Raw genomic sequence first — 22,387 nt, 5'->3', positions numbered from 1 at the left:
TTCAATCCCACCGTATCTGCTGAGCCTATCGGAGTTGCCTATGTGAGGTTCCTTCCGATCTCTGGACTCTTTCTAATAAAAAGTGTCAAAAAAACGAAAGCTAGCAAAGTTTTATTCTTAGTCTCTTCTACTCAACTGCTTCTAATCCGGTTGTGGCATCCGATCCGGTCTTGCAGCAGGGGTTTTCTTGGCCCTTTTGCTTTAGCTTTCCCTTTGCCTGGGTATGAATCCCATCTCTCAATTGAGTTTTCTTTCCTGCTCTTACTAGTCGTTTTTTTTTTAAACCTCCTCTTCAATGCTTTCTTTAAAATGAAAAAGGGGGATAAGACAACTTTATTCCCCTACTGAAGGAACCGTTGGAAGGTCTGGTGCGCTAAGCGCGCGTGGTGCCAGTAGTAATGGTTCTGGCGCCATGTACCACCAGATCAAAAATCCAATCATAGCGAACAAAGCGAATGTATCTTCTGCTAGTACAAGTGTTTCCTCTAGTCGGAAGCTCTTAATTCGTGATGCCTCTTCTTTCTAGGCTATCGGCAAGACAAAGTAGCCTCTCGGGCGAGGGACTTATTTCCTTGCTTTGCTTGCATCCCTTGTTGGAACTAAAGAAAATCGCTGATCTCCTTTTGGTGCACATTCCGTGAGAATAAAATCCTGGATTTGGAGGCCCCCCGACGCTTCACAAAAGTCATCTAGTATAGCTTTCACAGTACCCGCTTGTTCCATGTCTGCTTCAGCAAATAAGATGAAGTCATCAGCAAAAAACAGATGGGATATGGCCGTACCTTTTTTATGCAGCCTAAAAGGTAGCCAACTACCCAGATCAACCTCACTTTGTATCAGATGACCCAACCGCTCAACAGCCAGTACAAAGAGGTATGGTGATAACGGGTCCCCTTGTCTGACACCACGTGAAGGAACAAAATCATTAGCTCTAAGACCATTCCACAAGAGATTCATCCGCGGGGAGGAAATACATTCACGAATGACAGATTGTATGTGTTCAGGGAGCTGCAACTCCTTCAAGCAATGGAAGATCAAACTCCATTTGGTGCGATCATAAGCTTTTTCTCAATAAATCTTCATGGCCATGTACCCTCTCTTCCCTTTAGATGTTTTCATGGAGTGAATGATCTCCTGCGCAAAAAGAATATTATCTGTACTCCCTAACAAAGCTGCATTGATTCGGAGCTATAACGAGGGGCATAATGCTCTTCAACCTGTTAGTAATGATTTTGCCTTATAGATGACGTTGCAAAGACTGATGGAAAATCTCTGATGGTCGGAGCCTTAGGAATAAGAACAATTTGCGTGGCATTTACCTGTCTTACAACACTAGGATCAAGAAAGACGGATTTCACCATGGTTCCACTGGCTTTGAAAAAAAGGATTCAATCGGGGCTTTGAGAAAAGAGCTTGCTTGATTTCCCCTCCCAACGCCAACTAACAAGTGCTGATCAATAGAGGGATAGGTGCATCCAAAAGAGAAGTTCACATCCCGATCGCTTTCATCCGTGTAAAGAGTCTCGAATCACTTTGTACCCATCTCCATGATTTCCTTGGCATCATATGACCATTCCCCATTATCAAGCTTTATCCTATTTCTCTTCCGTCTTGCACTAGCTAAAGAGTGGAAATACCGGGTATTACGATCTCCATGTTTATACCAATTGCAACGAGAATTATAAACCCACATTACTTCTTCCTGAGCCAGCAATCCCTCCAATTAAAGCCAGAGATCATTTCTCAGTCTGTCAATTTCAGGGTAGTAAGCGCCAGCTGCAAGCTTTCGGTTAATGCCATCCAATCTTCGGTACAAAATTTCCTTCTTCTATTTCATATTTCCAAACACTTCCTTATTCCATCTAGTCACACGGTCTCTGAATCCATCAACAGCTTCATTCCAACCTTGTTCCCCTCTCCAGGCCGCTTTGACAAAATCCGGGAAGTCCTTATGCAACACCCAAGGGAGTGGTTACGTGAAGTAAGTCCCCCCTTATTCCCGACATGCTATGGTGCCCGGGGGCTGTCTCGCGAAGATCTTCGATCCGAACCTTCGCATCTACTCTCTCTTAGAGTATGAACCACGCCTTCCCCTCGCTACTGCTAAATCTCGCTATCGCAAGAATATAGCGATCGAAGAGCGATGGCTCGGCTGCATCGCGTATTACACCGTATTGCCCGAAGGGGGCATGCTGCAAGAGCGTAGGTTAGTGATAAGCTTAGGAGGCGTGCCCGAAGGGCAGCGGCAGCAGTGTGGTTACAGATGCCGTCGCTAGATTGAGATCTGCAGGCTGGTGGGTACTTTGACTGAGGTGAAGAGAAGCCACCGGAGGTGAAAAGGTAGGCTTAGTAGGGCTCGAACCTACAATATCACCGTTATGAGCGGTACGTTTCAACCAATTAAACTATAAGCCCCTACGGATCTCTACATGCAATTCGCTCACTTCGGGAAGAGCGAACGGAAAGAGGAGGCCTTTGCTCTATCTGCTTCTTCCTCTCCCCAGGAATTAACAATTGGAAAAAGAAAAAGATTCTATATCTATTTTTTGTTTATAGATAGATATAGAATTGAATATATTATTATATAGAATAATATCTAGAAAAATGAAGTGAAGCAAGCGGCCCTTTCGCGACTCAAACTGCCGGTACGCTTTCCGGCTCGCAACCGATCAAACGGGCGGAGGCTCTCTATTTGCTTGCAATGCCGGCTCTTCGCCTTTAGTTAGAAGTAGAAGTAGAGGGCGCCGTTTGCCCCACACTTCAGAAAAAGTAAAAAAGTATGGATGAAGTAAGAAAAAGTACATAAGGAATGATAAAGAAAAACTTGGTTACGGGAACCGAAGGTTAGGCCAACTACTTTAGTATAGCTACACCTAAAAAAGTGTATTCCTACCCTTTCCCCTTTCTGTCAATGTTGCCAATTCCCAGAAGACTAATGTACCCTCGTGTATACAGTTGTCCAACTACTTTCTTCCTCCGACTTCTTTAGCCACTTCCGGCTTCCCCACTTCCGCATCTGTCGTATTCGGGAGAGCTTGCTTCGTGGCGGAGCATTTAGCAATGCTAGCAGCCTGGTGAGGGCTGGCTGTCTGGGGACATTTTAAGGTAGGGCCTGCTGGGCTTGCTTCTCATGAGATTGGGTAAGGGAATCGGAAATGGGCTCATAAACCGGGCGGGCTTTTGGGCACACGGAAAAGGGGAAGTGGATGGAGGGTGCTTCTCAGCTAGAGTTGGGGGTGGGGTCGCTATAGTGGCTAGGGTGAGTCTTCCTACACGGCTGGACGCCCGGCTCTAGACGAGAGGGGGTTACCACCACATCCTCTCCCGATAGACTCGAAGCTCTTCATAGTCAGGCGTGGTATAAAATCTTCTCTCAAAAAGAGACAGACCAGAGATGACAGAGGAAGGTATTCGGTTCAAAAAAGATACGGCAGTCAGAACAGCTTCAGTCCAAAATTGACTAAGGACAGAAGCAAGCTACAAGCATTAGCAACCGCTTTCGTTTAATCTTTTGTAAAAAAAAAAAAATAAGCAGCGAAGAAAACAAGACAGTAAGTTGTTGCGCTAACTCGCTAGCTCAGTAGCTTCAGTCTTCTACTACTAGTCTAATTGGTAATTAAATTATGCTTCAGTCTCTTATTCATTCGTATCAGAAGCTTGGGGATCATGCTCTCATGCTATCGGTCCCATCCAACACTTTTCACACTCGATGCCCATAACAAACCTCTATGCGGGGAGTTGCTCCTGCCAAACAAGAAGGAAAAAGCGAAATCAACTGCACTTTACTTTTTCGGATAGGTTTTCCTCTAGAACTCTACCGGATGCTTGTACCGATCGTGCGAAAGTACCAAGCTAATATTGATAGGTCGCTAAGGAGAAACCCCTCAAAACCCCAACAAAGCGGACCAAAGGCCAAATCGGGATAGAAGTTCCAACTAGTAATCATCTCATTTCCTATCGGCATTGTCAGAAGCTCAGTTCCTTTTCATCACAGGACAAGATCCGAGCAGAATCAGAGGACAATCGAACAGCTACAAGCTAAGATGAAGAGTCTAAGTGACGAGCCTTTTAATGCCGGGTTAAGGCAAGGGAAGCGAGAACATTCAAGCGGAGAGAGATTGTTCCCAGCATGGATTCTTTGCCAGCAGTTCCCCTCGAGCTAGCCTAAGAGCTAAGGAGAGGACTTACTTTGTTTTCTTTCCTACGCAAGTCTGGTTCTGTCTCGGGTAGTTCGAGTAGTAGTAGCGAGCCTGTATATACATATATTCTATTTCATCAGGATAAACACCCGGCTGAAGCCTTGTTGCTTGCTTGTCTAGCTCTGCTGCTCGTGAAGAGCTAGATCCATAACATTCACACCTGGCTACTCGCTCTGTTGCGGATTTAGTTTCAGGGTTCGTTTTGACTGATTCTTTAGTTGAAGCAACTGATGCCCTAACTTAACCCGCCTTACCTTTGGTGCTTTCTATTTCTATAAGTAGTACTTGATCCCGGAAAAAGGTTAAAGGGATAGGCTTGATGCCAGATCCACTTTTAGGGTTGACTCAGCAGTTGAAGAAGGTTGTAATTTGACTAGCTGTTCTCTCTTTCCTGTGCTCGCTAACTTTTTCATCCGTGATAATTGACTAAACTCTGTCAGGTGCTATCTACGAACACCAAATCGGGTATCTTGAGCTTGAGAAGGACAGCATCCGATCGGGAGACAGACCCTTCAGCGGCCTATCTTCTTAATTCAGCTTCCGCGACTGGTGAATCGAAAAAGCCTAGTTATTTATCTTCGGAGACAGTATCCGATTTAGCATTTAGTGGCAAAACCCCCTCCCGGGCGATCTTCTTATACGGACTTTCTATCCCGTAAATAATATATGACTTCTCGGCAAAGACCTACTCCAGATAGGTTGAGGAGGCATAAGTCAATGATGATGGCATCGAATGCCTCTTTGAAAGGAAAGAAAAAGCTCTTGTCGCTATTATTGAATCAATAGTTAACCCAAACACAGAGTAGGCTGCTTGAAAAAAAGCTCTAAGCCTTTCGCTCTTCCCTTCCCAACCCCACTTTTTTCTTAACTACCTTATTCATGAACCTTTTACCCTTAAACAACGGGAGTTATGTCCTATCCCCCACGGTTATGCCCGATTTAAATTGAGGAGAATGATTGGACTTAACCCTTTATACAGGCTTGCTTCTTTTCCGGTCCGGGCTAGTTCGCAAAACCTAGACTCCCATGGCTCGCTTGGAAAACGTTCGTACGTTGCTAACCTCTTATTCTCCTCCTACCCTTGAACTCTTCTTGAATCGAGGAGTTAAAGCTCAGCTAGGGCTGTTCCTCTCTCCGATGGATGAGCGCATTCTGATATGATTTCTTAAGAAAACCTCAGTGGGGCGTGCCCCAACCATAACCCAAGCGGGCCCAATGAGAAGAGACCCGCCCTCCCACTCTCTCTCATTTATTCAGCGAAAAAAACTACATAACGGGGGCCCTTCCGTTCAGAGGTAGCGAATCTACTTTTTTATGTTTTCGGGGGGGATCTCTTGCATGACCAAGTACAAAGTAGAATAGACTTGTATAGAAAATAGTAATTATCATTCTTTCCAATTCCAATAGGAAATATTATATCGGAGTCTTTTGGAACAACTTGCGGATTTTCCTTGTTCGTTTAAAGCGGAAAGCATCCTTTGGAGATCTTCCAAGGAAGACTCCCGATCTTTTTGTCGTCCTTGAAAGAATTTATCTCGAATGACTTTTGTCAATTCCCATTCATCGTTGGGATAAAGGGATTTCATTTTGGCGATGATTTCATTTTTGAATTCAAAGTGTCGAATAGCTATATCCCTTAATTGGGCTTGTTGCTCTGCGTTGAACTCCTTTAGTGGCTTTAGAATGGAGTCTGCCCTAATTACGTCTTGAAGTTCTGCCTTAGGAAGTCGATTTATTAGAGAAGCCATTTCGTTGTCCTGAAGTTCAACGTTGATAAATTTATTGTTTGGAATTTGAATCCGTTGTTCATACACTATTTTTGGCAGTTCATTTAGATTAGGAAGAGACTCCCCCCTTTCTAGGGGCGTTCCTGGTGGGCCTAAGCGCAATTCCAGATCTGGATTGTCAGCGCATTGCGCTATTTGCACGACCCCTGTGAAATACATATAGAAACAAACAATACACGTAGAAATGGAAAAAGTTTTCTCAATCTTAGGTACCCATGAATCCCTACACTTATTATAGTGGAAATGCCATAAAGCGCGAACCAAGATCCGTGAGACGAAAACCAAAATAAGAATGAGGAAGAAAAAGATATCGTGATGTAAGTCTAAATAGAACACTAGAAAATTTTTAAATCGATAACAACATTTATAGAGCTTTTGCTCTATGATAATAATGAAAAGACCCAGAAATAACGAATAATGAAACAATTCATATAGTTCAAGAAAGAGTCGTCTCATTTCAAAATTTATGTTTTGTTATTTCCATCATCTCTTACTGTGGTTTCAGGATGATTCACAAGAAAGGTGGCAGGATTCGAACCTACACTCTTCAGGTCATGAGCCTGATGAGTTGACCAATTCCTCTACCCCGCTTCTTTTTTATTAGAAAAGTTAAACTTGCATGTGTTAAGCATATAGTTTAAGTAGCATGATTTCCCTTATTAGCGCTTTTATACTACCTATAAGCTTCAACCTTCCCTTCTCTTACTTAGATGGAGGAGAAAATAAGCAAGACTTTCAACGCGGCTTTTCTTTATTTCTTTTCTTAATTAATAAATTTATAGTTAGACTTTGTTTCCTGCAACCAAGCTTTTCCTTTCCGAAATCGAGAAAGAGCACTCCTAAAAGCAACCGTTCTCTTATTCTATTATACGAGACCCTCGCCATGGGTGATACGATTCCAAGAGACAAAAGCATATTCGATTAGCTACTTAGGATGAACCACACGGAGGCGATCTCGAACATCAAAAAGAGATATATAGAATTTAAAAAAGACAGAAGACCTTCCTAAGATAGATGGAGAACTCACCCTCTCTCCTATAAATCTTGTTTACACGAGCTTTAGTAAGCCTATCCTGTAACATCCTATCGCCTGCCTGCCACTACGCTTGCTGCCAAGCCATCTCCGACTCCTTGAACGAGGGGATGAAAGAGCATGAACTAATCTCTAAACCGATGGACTTCTCTGATAAATGAGATTGGTTAGCTGCTCCCTCACAATATCGGTTCATTGACCGGAATAGAAGGCATCGAAATCTTCGAACACCCAATCCCCGAGGTTCCCCCCAAACCGATTCCTCTGGAATCGAATATTTGCATTTGATCCGACTTCGATCGGAGAAAGCCTCTGGAATTGGAACAGATGTGGTTCGCCCGTCACCCGGTTGCTTATTGATCCCTCGGGTAGAGGGGGGGTAAGGCAAATGTCACTCTATCGATACAACGTATTGAGCGACCGCGATGAAGAGGGAGATGCTCCTTTACTTGACTGGAAATGACGGGTCGACAACTCCGAATCACAAGCTATTGACAACTAACTAAACTACTCCGGATGAGGGGTGAAATACGCCGCCTTCCTTAAAGTATACGCGCTTTCTCACTAAATTAAAATTAGGGAAGTTAAGGATTTAATACCCCCACCCAGAAAGACGTGTTTTCCATTTTTTAAATAAGGCATGTAAGCCTCTTTGTCCCTCCCGGTTCGGCAGCAGAAGCATTCTCAGCTCCCGAAGAAGATGAAGCTACTGAGATAGGAATTAGGAGCTGCTTTTCCGGCCGATAAAGCTATTGAGAAAGCCAACAATTCTATCCGTTTATTCCGAATATCTTAGATCGAACATCACAAGCCTTATCACCAGAATTCACAACTCACTCCCGACCGATAAGAGGCGCCTCCGTCCAACCTCGATAGTATTGAATGCTCCTTCCATCCAAGCATGAGAGTTGCATTTTATGGTCAGAACTAAATCCCGGGATGGTGAATTAGACTCAGCCTATGCTGGCCTTATACATCCGGGAATCTTCTTAAATAAGAGGGCCACGGCCGTGGCGTTGGGCAGAAAGCCGATGATTTCGGCGAGGCCCTTCCCTTTAACCCGAACAGCCAGATTAATTACAGGTCATCCCCTACCTCCGAATCCTTTGACGGACACCAGAGAAGTTAGTTCTTCGCCTATCACATTGGTCGACTTGAACTTCCCTCTAGTCCTAGAATCACTACCTCTTTAAACCTCTGATGATAAAGTCGTAGGTGAAAGCGGGCCTTTCACCCATACTCATTCAAAAATGGGGGAGCTTACTTATCCATTTCGAGATAGTTGCTACCTATATGTTCGGATTCATTTACTACAAGAAAGCCACTATTCCAAGCGTAGGTCGAGATTTAAAGGCAAGAAGGAGTGTTCAAGCTGTAGATGGTTCCCAGTTATGCTTGTTTCCTCTCTTCCATTGCTTCACTTCAGAATCATAAGGAGACTAGGTTATTCTCATTCCTGCTTCAGTCCATCAATGCAGGCGGTTAGACTCTTGCTATAGATTAGGGCCTCTATCGTGCTATTCTAGACATAGGTAGGCGACAAAGACAAGGGATCTCTCTCGCTATGGATGGTTGCTGCTTGCGAGAAGCGTCTCTTCCGCTTTTTCCTTTCAAAAATTGAAATAAAGAAAGAATTTTTCCACTGGTATTCTACGCTCGATCTCTACTCCCCGAGAGCTCACTCACAATCTATGGCTCACTTAGGGCTAGAAAGAGAGGCTTCTTCATACAAAGCCAACCGGGAACCTTATTTCGACAGATCAAACTAGCTAGGATCGAGGATTCACGCCTTCCCTTCCGCTTACACCATTTCTTTGTGAATGAAGTTAGACGACACAGTTATTATTACTATGACTTAAAAAAAAAAAAGAGTTGCCATATCTCGGTAATGGGGTCTGTTGATTCGTAATCGTGGGATGAGTAGATGTAACAGATGATGTTTTTTTTTTATACCTCTGTCACTCTATCTTTGTTAGTGCCTTATATTAATAACTGATGAATCAAAAACAAACTGTCAATTGGTATTTTTTATTATCCTCGTATCTGGAAACTTAGGTAAGTTTTTTAAAAGAGTTCTAGTTATTATAACTATATAAAAATGTATCTCATTTAGCTCCTTCATGCCTATTATAATAGAACTACTTATTTCTATTTTGGTGGCTTCAACTATAACCCCAGCTCTCTTTATTGGTCTGAGGAAGACTTATTAGAAATTCATTGAATGAACAATTTTAAAAAAGAAATCTTTCTGTGAGATTCCAGGTATTCTAGAGTTCCTTCCCGCGTCAATTGCCAATTCTTGGTCATTGAGGTTCATGGGCGATTCGGATGTTTATTTAGGTTTGGAACCCTATATTTTTTCCCCTTTCAAATAAATAGAAATGATTGAAGTTTTTCTATTTTGAATCGTGTTAGGTCTAATTCCTATTACTTTTTGGCTGGATTATTCGTAACTGCATATTTACAAGACAGACGCGGCGATCAGTTGGACCTTTGATTCATTAACATCTCTTTTTTATTGACTTCCTCCTTTTTTTGATCCGCGGGAGGTTCAATTAAGGTTGCTGTTCAAATGAGTGAAGTTCTTGAATTCTAATTAGACCTAACAAGAACAGAATCACGCTCTGTAGGATTTGAACCTACGACATCAGGTTTTGGAGACCCACGTTCTACCGAACTGAACTAAGAACGCTTTCTTATCACAGTAGATACGACTAAAAAGAAAAGGCTTCTTTTTGTACCCCCAATACTAAACATGCATATAGTCTCAGAAAATGAAAATTATGTATGTCCGAATCGATCTCAATGGATCCCTCGTGACTGCCCAGAGGAGAAGAATAGGTAGGGATGACAGGATTGGAACCCGTGATATTTTTTACCAAAAAAAAAAGGCGCTACCAAGCTGCGCTACATCCCTTTCAATTGGTCTACAGTGTCATTGTAGAGAATCCCTGCCCTGTTTTCCACATCGGCAATGCACCTCCATCGATATTCAATTTCTCTTGCCATTTCTTCTTTTTTGTCTTTATTGATTTAGATACTCATCATCATCCCGCCGATCCCACCAACGCTTTCTTACTTATCTTATGAGCAGGGTTCTAAATAATCAGCCCTTTGAATGAATTGAATAAGCAAGGCTTTCCCGATAGAAAGATTTGCATGTGACAGAGATCCCAATTCCGTGTATCCGGTTAAGCAAGCCCCGCCGCCAGCTTCCACCCAGAAAAAAAAAGTGAGCGCCTAGCGCGAAAGGTTGCTTTACTAAGTAATATAACGTTAGCGCTTTAGTTTGTTTGATTGCTCGTTAGTTTCGTTTTCAATAAGGGGCGGGAAGAAGCGAGCCTAGAGTAGCAGCGCAGCCTCTTACTTTTTAAGGCCCCTTTTCTATTCTATTAGTAAAGCGCTAGCGCCCTTATAGAGTCAGGATATTCTGCTATCAATGAAACCGAAAGAAAGAAAAAAACCAGTGCCTTTCGTATAGATCGAGACTTGTAGCTTGATTCTTTACTCATTCCATACTGGGAAGAATTGCAGGCGATAACACTTATTCCTATTTATTTTAAAATGATACCCGACGATCAAGACAATTCCCGTGAAAGTCTTTCATAGAAGTGAATTCTTCTTCTTACGAAGCAAATTACATTTCCTATTGATTTGTCCCCTGGACCTATTCTGATTCTGAATTATCCGTCGCTACGCTGTTCCCAAGGACTAGCAGAATCGAAATAGCGAAATTCTTGGGTCATCTCAATGGGTTCAGAAACCACACGTTTCTCTGGATCATCATAGCGTACTTCCACATATCCACTCAGAGGAAGGTCTTTTCGTAATGGATGACCCTCGAAACCATAATCTGTTGATATACGGCGTAGATCTGGATGATTGATGGAAGAAACACCAAACATATCCCAAACTTCTCGCTCCCACCGGCCGGCTGATGGAAATGGACTGACTACCGGGGATATTCGTGTTACTTCGTCTGCACTGGTTTGTACACGAATGCGTGAGTTATACCGAGTACTCAGTAAATTATAGACCACTTCAAATCTTCGTTTTCGAGAGGGATGATCAACTCCGCAAATATCGATCGAAACTTGAACCCTTGTATAGGTATGCAATTTAAGAAAGCACAACAATTGAAATGGGCAGTCCGTATTGGTATCAGAGCTATTCCCATGTTCCGATCTTTCCATTTTTTTTACCCATTTCTTGGGTAAAGTCTCCCAACTATATTTGAAAATGAATTGGTTATCCATAAAGATAAAGAAAGCTTTCCTGTAGTTCCGCTTCTTGCTCTAAAAATTAGGAAAGACTTGTCGGAAATCGCCAGTTGGCTTGGTCCGACCAAGAAAGGCATGGGACTCTTTGGGCATTGCTTGGGTCGAGTGAAGTAAAGACTGGCTACCTATAATATAAAGATCCCTCACTGCACACTTTAGATATAATGAAAACCTTTAGTTTAGGAGTCATTCAGGCTAGATCTAAAAAAAGAACATAGCCTTCGTATGATCCCTTTCTAGTACCCTATCTTGAGCAGGAAAGTGTTCAGTAGGAAAAGACTGGAAGAAATGGGATTCGAACCCATGCATGATGCAATCTTCTTGTATGTCGATTTAGCAAACCAATGCCTTAAGCCCTTGTGCTATCCCCCCATGATCAGATCAGATAGCCCTTTGGGCAACCAACCCATTTCGCTCTATCATTTCTTCTTTCTTTCCTAGCCTACTCAAAAACTATTTAGGAAGGGCTACCGTTATATACGCAATTAATAAAGGATGCCGAATCATCCACCGAATCCTATGTTTCATCCTAGTTTATTTGATGTGTATACCTGTTTTTCAGTTGGCCTCATGTATATCTAGGCCAATGTGTCTTATTGGGCTTAGTATGTGCTTAGTTTCGGTTAATCCTTAGGCTCTTTTTGATTACGTAGAAACTTGGATTATTTTTAGCCTTTGTAATCGTAATCTAATTTCAATAATTTTTTCCATAGGTTAGTTTCTTTATTTTAGAGCTCGGGGAGTGTCTTGAGTTCTTTGTTTGGTTGCCTGGGGTGGGGTATGCCCCTTCATTTATGTTTACTTCGGGGGTTCTCCTCCATCGGTCAATGTATTCTTACTTACCGAAAAGAAAGACTAGTTAGGTACCGTAGGTAGAGCATATTCCAACACTTCGGATAACCACTTGACATTGGCACCTTGGCCAGGTAGATCCGTCCCACTCTCCGGACCTCACCTCTGCTTTTTTGGAGTACGGGATGACTCGGATGGGCAGATAAAACAGAACCTGTCAGTTACGCCTTTAGGGGCCGCCACGTATAGCTTTAGTTTATGCTGTAGCATCGGTTATTGCTCTGGTTACGAATGACCCAATCTATCTATGGCAACCACCCCTACTTTTAGTAGATGGAGATGCGCACCTAGGAAAGCGCGGAATAGACCTACGTGTCGGCCAGTGCCGGGGCAGAGATAGGGACCATGAAAGCATGGGATTCAATCGAACCTTTTCGGACAATTCCTAACGCAGAAGAGGGATGCTAATAAGCTGACAGCTCAGGCATGGCTTCAATAGCGAAAGAAGTTCTTTCTGATTTGAATCAAGAAAGACAATGAATTTACGAGATCTTGATCCGTTCAGTGCCTTCACTTGTGAACAACAGGGACCCATTCTGTTGATTGCTTCTCTGCCCCAGCTCTAACAAACTGGTTTTTCTTTCTCACAGAATTAGGGAAATCATTAGATTCTTCTTCCTTCTTTCGGTAACATATACCGAGATAGGCTGGGAAATCCCCCTTCGATAGACAGGTGGCAACTTGACCTCTAAGTAAGGACAGGAACGCCCGTGCCCAATCAAACACCACAATCATGAAAAGCACCTGAACCGAGACCTAAAGCTGAACCGCTGAAGGAACCTCTTTCCGTTGTTAAAGCAAGTACGCTTTTCAAGCTTTTTCCTTACTCTTACTAAAGCAGGCACACGCAAAACTCTCTATTTGGCTTTTCACTGAAACCAATACGTCTAAACATAAGGTAGGTGCTTTCACGACTCACTAAACGGGGGATCAAAATCTTTGCGCAGTAGAGGCGGAGGACGAAGCGAATGTAGAGGACACAGCATATCCAGGGAAGGAAGATGGACTGGACTCACTCTCATTCATGGCATGGGCAAAAGCAGCCCTAATGACTTTCAGTGAAGATATGCTTATACGGCGAAGTCAGTCACAAAGTCTATGTTCGTATGCTTTCACTCTAAGCCGACCATCCAAAAAGGATGTGCACAATTGATCATTGACCGCAGTCTTCTCTTTTCTCTCCCAATGTGGGGAACTTTTTTCGGTTTTTTTCTCTTCAGCACAGCACTCAATGGTGATGCATGGCGTCATTACTGAATCCTTTCATTGACCTTTCTTTTCTATAACGAAAAAAGCCCTCCTCTCGGTGATGTGGGTGAGAAACCCAAATCAGAAAAGCTCAGCAAGCCAATGGCTCAACGGTTCTCACCACCCTCCTCTGGCGCAAACACCGTTTGCTGCGCTGCGCTCATCACGAGAAGCCGGGGAACTCTCTTGGGTGGACTTCAAGCGCGATGATAGTCAGTCTGAAGTTTTCTACTATGCCATCTTTATTAGTTCAAAGACCGGGCTTGGGGGTTGGTCTCAGTGGTCAATGAAAATGTACTAGTGTGCTGTCTTAACATGCAGAAATTTTATTAGACTGCTAGCTTTACCAGCGGTAGGAGGGTGAAAAGACGGTGCATGAGCGAAGTAGGATCCTCTTTTTTTGTATCCCATCGACGATATTCTTTGGTTTTGGTACATAACAATTTGCATAAGCAAAGTCGAATATTTGTTACAAATCTAGATCCTGCACTCTCATCTCTAGTCTCTAGCTATCATCTTAGTATATTAGTCAAGCTATATCTTGTACTTTCTTGGGCCTAACTAAGAAAAGAGAACAAGAAAAGCAAAAGCAAATACGACTTTCAGCCAGGCTGCTTCATTCAAGTCTAGGACTTAGGCAAGACTTATAAATCGAGCAGTTATAAAGCAGTTTAATCGCATTTATCGTCTCTCACTTAGCTCTGATCTGGTGTCGTCGCTCACAGTCCAAGAAGAGTAGTCCTTTCATTGGCTAGCGGGATTACGCTTAATGGGATAGACCGATCATCGCTTCCTTCCTCTACTAGTTCTGGAGTCAAGCCAGCAAAGAAGTAGACTCCTTCCTTTTTCACTGGCTAGCATCATAGGGATATTCGACGTTTAATGAGATAGTCTAGTTCTAGACTAAAGCTAGCAAAAAACAAGACTGAGGTCGATAGGGGCATTACTAGTAATTGCTAAGGTGCTTTATTAAGTATTTTCCACGCTCCTCTCCAGTCTCTTTCCAGCCTTTGTGATTTCATATACTATTCCCGTATGCCATATCTCTTATTCAATCTTGCTATACGTCCAAGCTCGGTAGTTGGAAGCAGAACTGAGACTGGATGTGACTGAAGGAAAAGGGAGATAGGTGTGATAGGAGGGCACGGTTAAACAGGTAAGCGAAGGCTCTCTCTCTCGCTCTGTGGTCTTGTGTGAACTCCTTTCCGCCCATTATTGATCTTCACTCTAAGTGAGCAGGTCAAAGCAGTTGAGGTGATAGCAATAGTAAGCAGGGAAGCAGAAGCAAAAGGTCTTCAAAGAACTTTTGTGTAATAAAGCTTCTTGGTCTCATTTCATTGGTCTCTAAGGCAAAGTCTCGCTTAATCGTTCATCGATCTTTTTCTGTAAGGCCTCGGGCCCCACGAATTCCGATTTCTGTTTTTGTTTGTATTAAAGTGTTGGTAGCTTCTAGCCTCGAGCTGGAAAGTCTCATCGGCGGGGGTACTATAGATATATCATAACTCTCTAATTGAGACTCAATCTATACAATCAATCAATCAGTATGTGCAATATACCGGTCTTTGCGATATGCTCTTTCAAATAGATCACAGATCTTCCCGCTTAGCTGCACTGCTCTCTGAGCTCTTTTGTCCGCTATCGCTTCCTCTAGTACTAGCTCTGATCTCTCTTCAGCAGTTGCAGTACGATTCTTTAATTCATCTCCTGCCCTTTATAGTCGTAATCGCTAGAAACTCTATATCATTGGCAATTGGCATTGGCGTAATCTTTTTTCTCCTGTCGGAAGGGGGTCCTGTCGAAAGCAAGAAAAGGCATTGCAAATGGCGTGCCCTTACTCTAATTCTAAATAAAGCTCTTTTGCGCTCTTGGTCAGGCCTGTAACAAGTATCTAAAAAATCTTTTCTTTTCGGCCTATGGTTCGGTCAAAGCAATGACTTGAGTGAGTAAGGAAGTAGGACCTTTTTACCCCGGCTGTGAGTTATTACTGACCCCTCTCTGTCTCTCCCCCGCGCTGTGAATGAAGTGAGTAATTCGTTGGTGCTTGCCCTTCAGTAAGTAGTTCGGATGGCTGGATACATGCTACGCTCTGCCACGCTTGCCTGACCGCGAGAAGCCTTAGGGTAAAATAATCTTGAACAGCAATTTGAGAGCATCTTTGGAATTGAAAGAAGGGGCTAACCTGACTTTCACTTTCATAAAAAGAGAAAACTGGACTTGCACTTTAAGAAATGGAATTGCGATGAGCCAGAAGTTAGAATCTCGCCTAACCACCTGTCTCCGTCTCCCGTAGTTCCCCCCAGAAACATCCGTTTGCCTACTTCTACTCTGGCCGGGGGTAACAGTCTTTTTGAGAACCAAGTGGCCCTTGAGGAAGACCTTCAGAAAACCCCTCTAACTCGGGGAAAGGAATTCAAGCCCATAAAATGAGTCAAGTCTATGATAGGTACCAATAGTCTTTATGGCGCTCTTACCCCTTATGCAAAGCACCAATGACTTCGGTCTTCTGAAAGGGGCTTAGGGCATATCATCAAAGAAAGAATCCCGAGGAAGGGGGTGAAGCTGAGGTTAGAAACGGTTTCTCCCGCTGTTGCTAGTTCTTCCGTTGTTGGTAGTTCCTCAGGTCGGGTTGTTTATTTTTCAGAGCTTTTTCAATTCTTTCAGAACCTTTCGTATGCGCCTATTGGAAGATTTGGGCTACCTCCTCTCTTTCCGATCTCATTCAGATAATAAGCCAGTCCGGTTTATTAGATAGTGAGTGGGTAAGAGAGGTGCTTGGTCTGTCTCCGAATGTGGGCCTAGAAGCATTAGCCGAGTCTCTGAATATTCCCGAGGGTTCTCAGGATAAAGACAGCCTTAAGGTGCTAACGGAGCTTCCACGGTCTCAGTCCATGAAGGTGCTTGCTTTATTGGTTGGCAGCTTGGTTATAGTCGTTATGAAGAATGAAGGAGCGACGAAGGAGCTCACTTCCACGACATGGGAAAGGATCATGGGATGAGGAAAAGAAAGAAAAGGTGCAAGGTGAGGAGATATCGAGAGGTAGAATAGGTGAAATGAGTTCAAAGGAATTAGTTAAGACACGCTTCTTTAGCACAGGCCACGGAGTGAAGTTGGAAGGTTCAATGAACTACGCGAAGGGGAAATCTTGGGCGCTATTGTTGTCTATATACAAGTGGCGTAGGCGAAGCTGTGGCGACTCGTGGAGTAGACAGCGAGCTCCGCTTGAACAGAAAGCAGCAAGCTGCAAGCACTACTCCAAAAGCAGTGAGCTCCGCAACAAAAGCGAAGCGAGCCGCGGTAGCCTATTAAGTTTTTCAGCTGCATCGTACCGTACTATGGGAGGGGTCCGTACCTCCTTTAGATAGAGCCCCCCTGCTCCTAATGTAGAGCTAGAACTACTGCTACCGTGGAATCCGCGGTCACACATAAGTATCTCGCCTTCCAAAAAAAGCGGCTGCTAATTAGCACTAATGCTAATGGGGACCATCGATCAAGAAGGACTTCGGAGACTGCAATCGAATTGATCAAAAAAGAGAAATAGGGCCAACTCTTCTAGTTGCGCCTCTAACCTTACTACGCTACCCTGATAAAAGGTCGAATTCAGCAGGACTGCAGGCACGAAATGCCGATCAAATCCGTTAAAGGAAGCCTAATCAAAGCGGGCAAACAAGAAGATCTGACTGAGTTGATGATGGACCGGATCTCGAAAGGCGAGAGGCTTTCATAAAGACGTATGAGAAACGGAGGGTCGAGAGAGGCTTATTGCACGATCCACCCAACCGCTAATAAATGCTGCATAAGATAAGAGAGTGGGAGGCCGGCCCCCGCCCATCTGGAGGTGCACACCCATTTATGAACATATACAAAGGGCTAAAGAGAGAAGTCCATGGAGAACTACCAAATCCAATGACTTTGATTTGTTCGTACCATTCTGTCATCGATCACTGCTGGGTCGGTTGGTGAGTCACCCAAAAAAAGCATCGAGAAAGGTCAAGCATATATGTTTTATGAAATGATCAGCGGTTTCATTTATGCTATGCCCTGCATCGTGTTCGTCTGTGTTTATTGAGCTTTCAGCGCCATGCGCTTTGCTTCGCTTTATAAAAGAGAGAGAGCCTTGTCTTGAGAGTGAAAAGAAAGGGCAAGCGATAGAAAGGATAGTCCCTCGCGCGTTCGCGAGAACTACTAGAAAATGGTGAGATCATTAGATCATTAGTGAAAGAAGGACCAACGACGATCCTATCCTAAAGGAGAAGAAGGAGTAGGAGGAGTCAGTTTTCTTTGAAGATCGAGGAATCAATCTCCCAATTATGCCATTCGGAAGAAGTCTTCTACAGAGGGAAAGCCTGTTACGAGTAAGTGGAGAGGAAAGATCTCCAGAGATTCTTATCTCATTCCATTCCAGTGGCTCAACCAGTAACCAATGGCGAAAACTAAAAAATCCATGGTTTCCCGGTAGAACCCTATTTCGCCCAAGTTGTTTCAGAACCGGAAAAAAGAAGCGGTTTTTCGCACAGCTTGCGCATAGTGCAGGTCCCACTTGTATATCGTATTTGGCCGAAGAAGCATCGGACAGGTTGGAGTTCTTACCTTCTTGGGATTCCATGGACCAAGATCTGCTTTTATTATATGGGCAATACCGATCTACTTTAGTAGATCATATGGATGTAGAAAAAGCTTCTCATTTTGATGAATTGGAAACATCTCTTTTCCATTTCTATTTACCCAGTTCATATCTTTGTTTCGTGTGTTCCCCGGAGGAATTCGATCTCTTCAATCTCGGCGGGATACCACCTAAATAACTATAACTGCGGCCAGAGAGTCAAATAGGTCGGGAAGAAAGAGTCTGAGGTTGGGTTGGACGACATACATCTTGGTTGGTCCCACCACCACTGGGGATTGGACATATATAGAATCTTTCTTCTAAAAAAGTCTTATTATATATATATATAATTTTATATTCTTATTTATTTAAATAGCTGCAAGACCACAAAACGGGGTGAAAAAAACCGAAAGCCCTTCTTTTAAGTTCCTCCCAGATACATGGCTTACATACCCGGCTCAACATTCTTGGAAAACAATCGAATCGAGGGTCCGGAGGAGAATTGGCCATTCAATCTTGTGAACTAATCGAGACCGAAATTGGAGAAAGAGATACGAACGGAAAGGAATAACCAATCGATGAAAGAACATGAAACCATTCTGTTTCAATAGAGGTACGAGAAAGGGTTGGGGGCAATGAAGTAGGTGAAGTGGTTGGATTTTGCGAGCTGTTCCCACCACTGCTGGATGTGATTCCAAGAGCCGAACGAGAATGAATACCACACAGAAAAGTCAAGACCAGGCTCCCTAATGGAATGTTTAACCGATCCATTCCGGATCGACCGAATTGGTACGGAAGTTGTAACATGGGAAAACCACGGAAAACACGACTTATTTGAATAACCCGGTGACCTACCAATTGTAGAAGTAGGATTTTTGGCAAGCAATAAGCACTTAAATAATACAATTCAAGTGTACCATCTTCTTTCTCATTTCGAGGAAAAGGTGCGGAAGGAAAAGGAAACAACGGAGGGATCCGAATCGGACCTAAATGGGAATGACATGAAAAGTCTTTTTCAAAACCTAGCATTAAGGGCGTTACGACGATATATGAGAGGAATGGAGAAAAACTCGTGATTGGTGTGGAGGGGAAGGTCTGTTTATAATATAGTTCAAGAAAGAGTCGTCTCATTTCCTTACTTCTTCGTTCTTTCTAATTCATTCACTTCAAGACTGGTTCTGAACGCCGCGTAACATCATCTTCAACCAACCTCCATCGTACCGGTGCGACCACTAAAGAATTGCTTATACACTAAACAGCTGCTTATATACGCTTACTAAAAGACTGACTTTTATTCATATTCAATTCATTAGGCCAGCGTGAAACTAAGAAAGATAGATGTGCCTAAGGCGTAAGCAAACTGTGCACGCTAAGAGAAGAGGAGAGATGTTCGCAATGACTACCACAAGAAAGCCGCCCCCTCTCTCTAAAAGGGCCCGTCACTTCGTTCGTACCTTCTTGGCTTAGGCTTGCAACTTCACTTACTTTATGGCCTTGCCGCCTTTTTATAGCAGAAGCTAAGCGCTTGAAAAGCGCGCTAAGAAAGGTTGCTTCTGTCGGCCTTTATGTGCAACAGTCCACCAGTAGCGGAAGATAGGGTTACCGTACATACAAGAGTCTTCCAGTTCTTACGGAAGCTCTTTCTTACCAGTCAAGTAGTACAACAGCTGTCTCTTATCTTATAGCCCGGCGCGGCGGGTCGCCTTTTTAATTCAGTAGATAGAAGAAAGTATTAGATAAGGAGTAGGTGAGTGAGTCCTCGCTGACCTGAGCGATTTCGATCACCTAGCAGGCCTTTTCTTTGGTAGGTAACATCGCCAAAGCGTATCATCAGATTTGACTACGAAGGAAGGAACTCGGCAGAAGATCGGTCTGCAAGAAAGGCCTACTTATCCACGGGTTCATTGACAAAACCGCCGTAGGAATGGAGACCTTTCAATAGAGCGGAGGCGAACTGATCAACGAGAAAGAGGCCCTACTCACTACAAAGGAATACACCACAAGATCGAACTGCACTCATGCCTCTCCCGCATCAAGTTGACCGCCAGACTGGAGCTTCGTAACATGTTGACGAAGACCTCCGAACTGAGGGTTCGGTCAGTACAAGAGACTACTTTGTCTCCTCGGAAGAAGAATAGCCCCGCTCTCTAGCCGACTGATCCCGTTGATCAAACTGGGAGGGAACGTGTCACATTAGAGGTGAACGATCAGAGGTGTCCTCTAATCACTACGATGAGCTGGTCCCTCTTTTAGTAGACTCAGCTATGAATATTCATGAAAAAATGAATGCCTCTTTCACAGCTAACCCCATTTTCTTAATGCCGAGACTTTCTCTTTCGTCGAGCCCCGAGCTTGTGGTCCTCCTTTGAGTTTGGGTTCAATTGGATGAATCTGTCAAGTCAAGGTCAACGTACGTAGCAGCAAGGATGGTGCATCGCCTCTTTCTCGTTCTCGCTCGGGAGCCAAAACGAACACGCCTGCTACCTACTGTACTGGACCTTCGACCAGGCATTCTACCTTTGTCGAATCGGAACCAATACCACTGCATTGCGCTCGAACAGTTGAGCGGCCGCCGGCCCTTCCGTGCACAGATATAGATTCATTCTTCGTACCTGGTCCAGCCTCACAACCCTTCGCGGGTTGGTAAGAAGTCAGTCTTGTTTGGTAAGACGGAATTTTACAAAGAAAAGAGAGTGCTCGCCCCGGCCAACAAAGACCGTAATTACATAGATAACTGCTCCTCCCCTTCTCCGTCTTTAAGGCTTTAAGGCGAACCGTATGGCGGCTGGAAATAAAGACGACCTCACCTTCTCGTAGATGGTGTCAGTGAGAGCCATTTTAGTACCCCCCGTTGACCTTTTTTTGTAGATAGAATCTTCAATGAGTGGAAACAAGCAACCTTACTAAGCTAAGAAAGGTGCTTGTTGAGTAAGGCCGGCTTTCTTCGAATGCTTGAGCGCTTCTTTCTCATATCGATCATTCAATATCCTTGACTTTTCAATAAGGGGCGCGTTAGCTAGGCCGTTTTCTTGCAGGAGTGCTAGCGCGCGCCCTTACGTTTTCTTCGCTTGCTCTGCAGTACGAGCCTCATACAAAGCCGCGCCCCTTTAATATGATGAAGAGGGGCCGCCCTCTTTTCTTTTCCGCACCAATCCTTATTTACTACTACATCTTTTTTGGGGTGTATAGCTCAGTTGGTAGAGCATTGGGCTTTTAACCTAATGGTCGCAGGTTCAAGTCCTGCTATACCCAAACCTAACTTGCACTATACTATGAGTAAGGATGCGTAGTAGCGCAAAGAGCACTCTTTGGCCTTTAGATTAGAGGCGCTTCGCCGTCTTTGATTGGATGGAAACATCTATCTAAAGTGTGCAGTGAAGGAGAAGAGTAAATAGTAGGGGAAAGAAGAAAATGGCACATTGACATTCATCTTCCTCTCGAAGGGCTTTGAGAAGAGGGGCAACAGTGAAGATACCGAGACCGTGTCTATGGGGTCTTAGTAAGAATCTGTTGCAAGCAAATGCATGTAAGGGAGGAATGCCCGCATTAAGATTTAAAACTTGTCGTCTACTTGAAGGAAATGTTTGGAACAGGAAACTTACAATAATACAACGCCGCATTCTTCGAAGATTGAGGAACAAGACGAGATCTATTAAGAGAATGATTTATTCTCGAAAAAATCTGAATAGTTACATCCAATTACAAACTACACGAAAGTTGCCCCTTGATTTGAATTTTATCTTTGTTATCAGTACCTTTTTTTTTTTCATTAGCTTTGGCGTTCCGGTTGCCTTTAGCGCCGGCGAGAGTCTTTCAGCCGTACCTTCCCATTCGGATTGGTTTACCTTTACCGAGGATATGCTGGAAGACTCAGCGAGTTCCGGGCGTAGTAGTAGTACCTCAGCGGTAAATCAACCGCTTCCGGGGGAACAAGCTACGCCTCCCGCTCTTCCGGGAGCTCGGACTCCGCCCTACACCCCCTACCCCTATGGCCCGGAGGAAGTGATAGGAGGGGATTCGGTCCGCTCTATAGAGGGCCGCCTCCTGTCGGGCAAAACAGCGCCTTCGTCGCTAGATATATATCTAGCCCGGATCAACGCCGAGGACCTATTCGAGGTCAAGGTGGATATCATCCGGGAGATGGCGGGCCTGCATCCAAGTGGCGATTGGCTGGGGCGGGGGGCTCGAGCCCTCGATAATCCGAGGGGGAAGGAGTCCTTGGGGGAGCTCCTTCAAATGCGTAGAGACCTACGGGCTAGGAATTTTAAATCCGAGACCTTCGGCCTATTAAAGGAGAAGGTTTTCCTTAGGGATACCCCCCCCTCAGAAGGCTCTTCCGCATAGTCCCGCGATCCACAAACGGACGCATGGGACTATGCCTTCCTAG

General features: G+C 44.0%; 4 protein-coding genes and 6 non-coding genes across 10 annotated transcripts, besides 4 other annotated features; 3 read left to right on the top strand and 7 right to left on the bottom strand.

The window, feature by feature from the left end:
- Positions 1 to 2,341: 2,341 nt before the first annotated feature.
- trnM-CAT lies at positions 2,342 to 2,415 on the bottom strand. Its single transcript has one exon. It is a non-coding gene; the product is annotated as a tRNA-Met (tRNA).
- A 3,793-nt stretch (positions 2,416 to 6,208) lies between these two features.
- Positions 6,209 to 6,273: a dispersed repeat (first copy of repeat X-13).
- Positions 6,225 to 6,312: a dispersed repeat (second copy of repeat X-11).
- Positions 6,313 to 6,503: 191 nt separating this feature from the next.
- trnM-CAT lies at positions 6,504 to 6,577 on the bottom strand. Its single transcript has one exon. It is a non-coding gene; the product is annotated as a tRNA-Met (tRNA).
- A 3,060-nt stretch (positions 6,578 to 9,637) lies between these two features.
- Positions 9,638 to 9,711, bottom strand: trnW-CCA. Its single transcript has one exon. It is a non-coding gene; the product is annotated as a tRNA-Trp (tRNA).
- A 150-nt stretch (positions 9,712 to 9,861) lies between these two features.
- Positions 9,862 to 9,936, bottom strand: trnP-TGG. The gene has a single exon. It is a non-coding gene; the product is annotated as a tRNA-Pro (tRNA).
- Positions 9,937 to 10,702: 766 nt separating this feature from the next.
- Positions 10,703 to 11,275, bottom strand: nad9 (NADH dehydrogenase subunit 9). The gene has a single exon. It carries the CDS (start codon positions 11,273 to 11,275, stop codon positions 10,703 to 10,705), a length of 573 nt encoding a protein of 190 aa, YP_009642416.1.
- An 18-nt stretch (positions 11,276 to 11,293) lies between these two features.
- Positions 11,294 to 21,726: a repeat region (first copy of long repeat R).
- trnS-GCT lies at positions 11,580 to 11,671 on the bottom strand. Its single transcript has one exon. It is a non-coding gene; the product is annotated as a tRNA-Ser (tRNA).
- Positions 17,573 to 17,691: a dispersed repeat (second copy of repeat X-08).
- Positions 17,708 to 18,199, top strand: rpl10 (ribosomal protein L10). Its single transcript has one exon. The coding sequence runs from the start codon at positions 17,708 to 17,710 to the stop codon at positions 18,197 to 18,199; it is 492 nt and encodes a 163-aa protein (YP_009642415.1).
- ccmB (cytochrome c-type biogenesis protein CcmB) lies at positions 18,511 to 19,131 on the bottom strand. The gene has a single exon. It carries the CDS (start codon positions 19,129 to 19,131, stop codon positions 18,511 to 18,513), a length of 621 nt encoding a protein of 206 aa, YP_009642414.1.
- Positions 21,180 to 21,252, top strand: trnK-TTT. Its single transcript has one exon. It is a non-coding gene; the product is annotated as a tRNA-Lys (tRNA).
- On the top strand, positions 21,538 to 22,344 carry rps4 (ribosomal protein S4). Its single transcript has one exon. It carries the CDS (start codon positions 21,538 to 21,540, stop codon positions 22,342 to 22,344), a length of 807 nt encoding a protein of 268 aa, YP_009642413.1.
- Positions 22,345 to 22,387: the final 43 nt, after the last annotated feature.

The sequence above is a fragment of the mitochondrial genome of Lactuca saligna (genome assembly GCF_052625555.1).
Source record: "Lactuca saligna strain CGN5271 mitochondrion, complete genome".
Taxonomy (NCBI): domain Eukaryota; kingdom Viridiplantae; phylum Streptophyta; class Magnoliopsida; order Asterales; family Asteraceae; genus Lactuca; species Lactuca saligna.
Note: the sequence above shows the minus strand (reverse complement) of the source record. Positions and strands in the feature narration are given on the sequence as shown.